The sequence below is a fragment of the Nematolebias whitei genome, chromosome 12 (assembly GCF_014905685.2).
Source record: "Nematolebias whitei isolate Nwh7 chromosome 12, NemWhi1, whole genome shotgun sequence".
Classification (NCBI taxonomy): domain Eukaryota; kingdom Metazoa; phylum Chordata; class Actinopteri; order Cyprinodontiformes; family Rivulidae; genus Nematolebias; species Nematolebias whitei.
Genome location: NC_056509.1, coordinates 47,604,559 through 47,607,941, shown reverse-complemented (window position 1 = coordinate 47,607,941; position 3,383 = coordinate 47,604,559). Strand labels below are relative to the sequence as shown.

At 51.3% G+C, this 3,383-nt stretch overlaps 1 protein-coding gene across 1 annotated transcript in view; it reads right to left on the bottom strand.

Annotated features, from left to right (window-relative positions):
• Positions 1-139: 139 nt before the first annotated feature.
• The window catches only part of LOC119418663 (cleavage and polyadenylation specificity factor subunit 3), a gene marked incomplete at its 3' end in the record, with an annotated part of 6,491 nt that continues 3,247 nt past the window's right edge, over positions 140-3,383 (bottom strand). The window contains 6 exon segments of the mRNA XM_037685996.1: positions 140-248; positions 319-471; positions 547-693; positions 1,760-1,918; positions 1,986-2,161; positions 2,294-2,444. Coding sequence (XP_037541924.1) covers positions 140-248; positions 319-471; positions 547-693; positions 1,760-1,918; positions 1,986-2,161; positions 2,294-2,444 — 895 coding nt within the window.

Below are 3,383 nucleotides of genomic sequence, written 5' to 3'. Positions count from 1 at the left end.
ACAGGACCCTGAACACACCACAGGTTATAAACACAGGACCCTGAACACACCACAGGTTATAAACAGCCTACATGTCCTCAGAAAGTTGGTCTAACTGTCAGACTGGTCCTCACAAACACAGATAAACACAGGTACTGACTCGACAGGTCCGACGGTGTCAGGATGTGGTAGTTGAAGTTCCTCTTGACGAGGATCCCGGAGACCCGCTGATCCTGAGAGCACTTCTTGTCTGCGAGTGAGCCCATCACCTGCAGCAAAGCATGCTGGGAGTTAAAGCTGTATCACACACTCATGGACGCCGTGTGTGTTTGTGCGGACCTTGGCCAGCTTCTCTCCTCTGAAGTTGAGCGTGACGGCCTCCGTGTTCCTCGGGTTGTGCACCTCGATGTGGACCTCGTCGTTGTCTTCGTACTCGCGGATCAGAGCCGCCTTCAGCCGGGCCATCTCGTTCTGCTCGCCGTGCACCAGAATCTGCAGATCCGAGAGCGGACGATGAGCGCGTGAGAGCGGACGTGCACGTGTGCGTTCGTCGGGTCGTGTGATTACCACGTGAGGAGGCTTGAGCGCTCGGATGAACTCGCTGGTCTGCTGGTAGTCGGTGTGAGCGGAGAAGGAGATGTAGTCCACGGACATCTTCAGGGGCAGCTTCTGACCCGACATGGTGACGATCTCCTCCGGTTCCGTCATGATGTGCTGAAAAAGATTCGGGTCCAACAAACGTCGCTCCGGTCAGACAAACAGGATTTAACGAGAGGCGTTCTACGTCGAAGGAGAAGTAATCAACCAAACACGTTTCCAGGTCTGGACTGTTGAGTCAGAGGTCCAGTGACACAGAAAGAACCAGAACCAGAAGACTGAACTGTGAGCCGGGGTCACTGAGCTGACTGATGTGGACCTTCAGAGACCGGACTCAGGTCCATCTTTTATCTGTGGTCAGGTCGTGAAGGCAACAGGTCCAGGAGAGGAACTGGAGGTTCGTCTCCGCTCCATCCAACCACCCAGAACTCTCTGGAGGGATTAAAGATCCCGTCTGGTCTGGGAACACCTCCAGGTCCCCCAGAAGGAGCTGGAGAGGGTCTTTGAGGAGAGGGAGTCTGGGTTTTTCTCCTGGACCTGCTGCCTCCATGACCCAACCACAGATAAGAGGTCAAAGATGGAGATGTATCCAGGATCTGGTCCTTTCAGTCCTGATCCAGACCTCATGACCACAGGTGAAACACAGACCAGTAAATCCAGAGCTATGCCATTAGACTATTTCTTCACCACGGCCGACCAGAGCAACACCCTCATTAATGAAGACGAGGAGCCAATCCACCAGACCTCATGACCACAGGTGAGGGTTGGACCATAGACGGACCAGTAAATCCTGAGCTTTGCCTTTAGGCTCAACTCTTTCCTCACCATGGCGAACCGGCGCAACGCCCTCATTAATGAAGACGAGGATCTGATCCATCGTACACCTGTGATACCTGAAGCCCTCCACCTGAGGTAAAGACCCCCCCAGGAGGCGTTCAGGTTACTCCAGGTGCTGTTTCATGCTGCTGTTCAGCGCACTGTTTTTGTACCATTAGTGTTTTTCTTAGTTCATCTTTGATCTTATCACTGTTTTTATTTACAATTTATACTTTTGTTGGATGTGACTGGGACCCTGTGGACACAGTTTTGTTCCACCACGTGTACCACATGAGATGTGAGTGACAAAGAAAACCTTGACCTTGTTTGGACCCGGCGGAGGACTTGGACCGTCACCGGCGCTCACCTTAGCCAGCGTTCCCTCCACGCAGTATCCGGCGATGATGACGCCGTTCCTCCGGTCCGTGCACCAGCTCTCGAACAGTTCTCTGGACAGGCCGCTCTGCATCATCCCGGGGGACGCCATCACCACGCTGGGCCCGATGTCGTCGAAGTGATCCATGCTCTGGAGAGGCAGAGCCGTTAGGGAGGGCGGCGCCGGGCGGGCCGGCGGACTGAGCGCGCTCACTGACCTTCAGGTTGCTGATGTGCTTGAAGACGAACGGGTTGTTGACGTTGATGGCCTTGCGGATCTTGTCGTTCATGGCGTTGATGTAGGTCTGGTAGACCGCCATGCACTTCCTGGCCAGAGACGAGGCGTAGTAGATGGGAATGTCGTGGAGCTCCGGGTGGTTCTGCCAGTACTCGTCTGGGTCCAAAACACAGACGACAGTTAACACCAACGTGATTCAGGTCTTTGAACTCAGAGGACCGGGTCTGAGCAGAACCCTGATCCAGTCCTCAGATCTTAATCCTTTGTTAGTCTTCGTTCTGGACTCACCCAGGATGAGCAGCAGCTCCTGAGCTCGGCCCAACGCGAACACGGGGATCAGACAGCGGCCCTCCCTGTTCACGATGTCGTGCACCGTGTTGCAGAACCGAGCCTCCCGCTCCTCCCGCTTCTCGTGGATGTGCGTCCCGTAGGTGGACTCCTGCGGGACACGGAGACACAAACGTCACGTTTTAAAGACGTCCCACCTTTGTCTCTGTCCCACAGTCCATCATTAAACGATACACTTGATCTTCTGACGCTAGTTTTAGCTTCTGTTCTGCTACTGATAGCTTTTAGCTGGCCTTTTGATGCTTTAGCTTGAAACTAGCACCCTGCTACTTTTAGCCTTTTGCTACTTTTGGCTAACTTAAGTTTTAACAAGCCCTTTGCTGTTTTTAGATTTTAAATAGCCATGTCTTACTTTAAGCTAATGTCTGTTTAATATTTAGATAGTGTTCTGCGTCTTTTAGCTGTTTCAGCTTCTTTCAGCAGATTTCAGCCGTCGTTCAGCGCTCAGCGCTTTTATTTTAATGGAAACTTCTCTGAACGTCACAGAAATCACAAAAACTACAGATTTACATTTTTGATGAACTTTAGAGATGAGACCGACTTTTCTGGACAAAGTTCATCATTTAAAATGACAGAGCTATATGAGCCAAAAGTCAGCTGAACATGAGCTAAACGTCAGCTGAACGCAAGCTGAAAATCAGCTGAACATGAATTGAGCTTGTACGTGAGCTGAACATGAGCTGAGCATCAGCTGAACATAAGCTGAGCTTGAACATGAGCTGAACATGAGCTGAACATGAGTTGAGCTTGTACGTGAGCCGAATGTGAGCTGAACATGAGCTGAACATGAGCTGAGCTTGAACATGAGCTGAACATGAGCTGAACATGAGCTGAGCTTGAACATGAGCTGAACGTGAGCTGAACATGAATCGAGCTTGTACGTGAGCTGAACATGAGCTGAACATGAGCTGAGCTTGAACGTGAGCTGAACATGAGCTGAACTTGAACGTGAGCTGAACATGAGCTGAGCTTGAACATGAGCAGAACATGAGCTGAACTTGAACGTGAGCTGAACATGAGCTGAACTTGA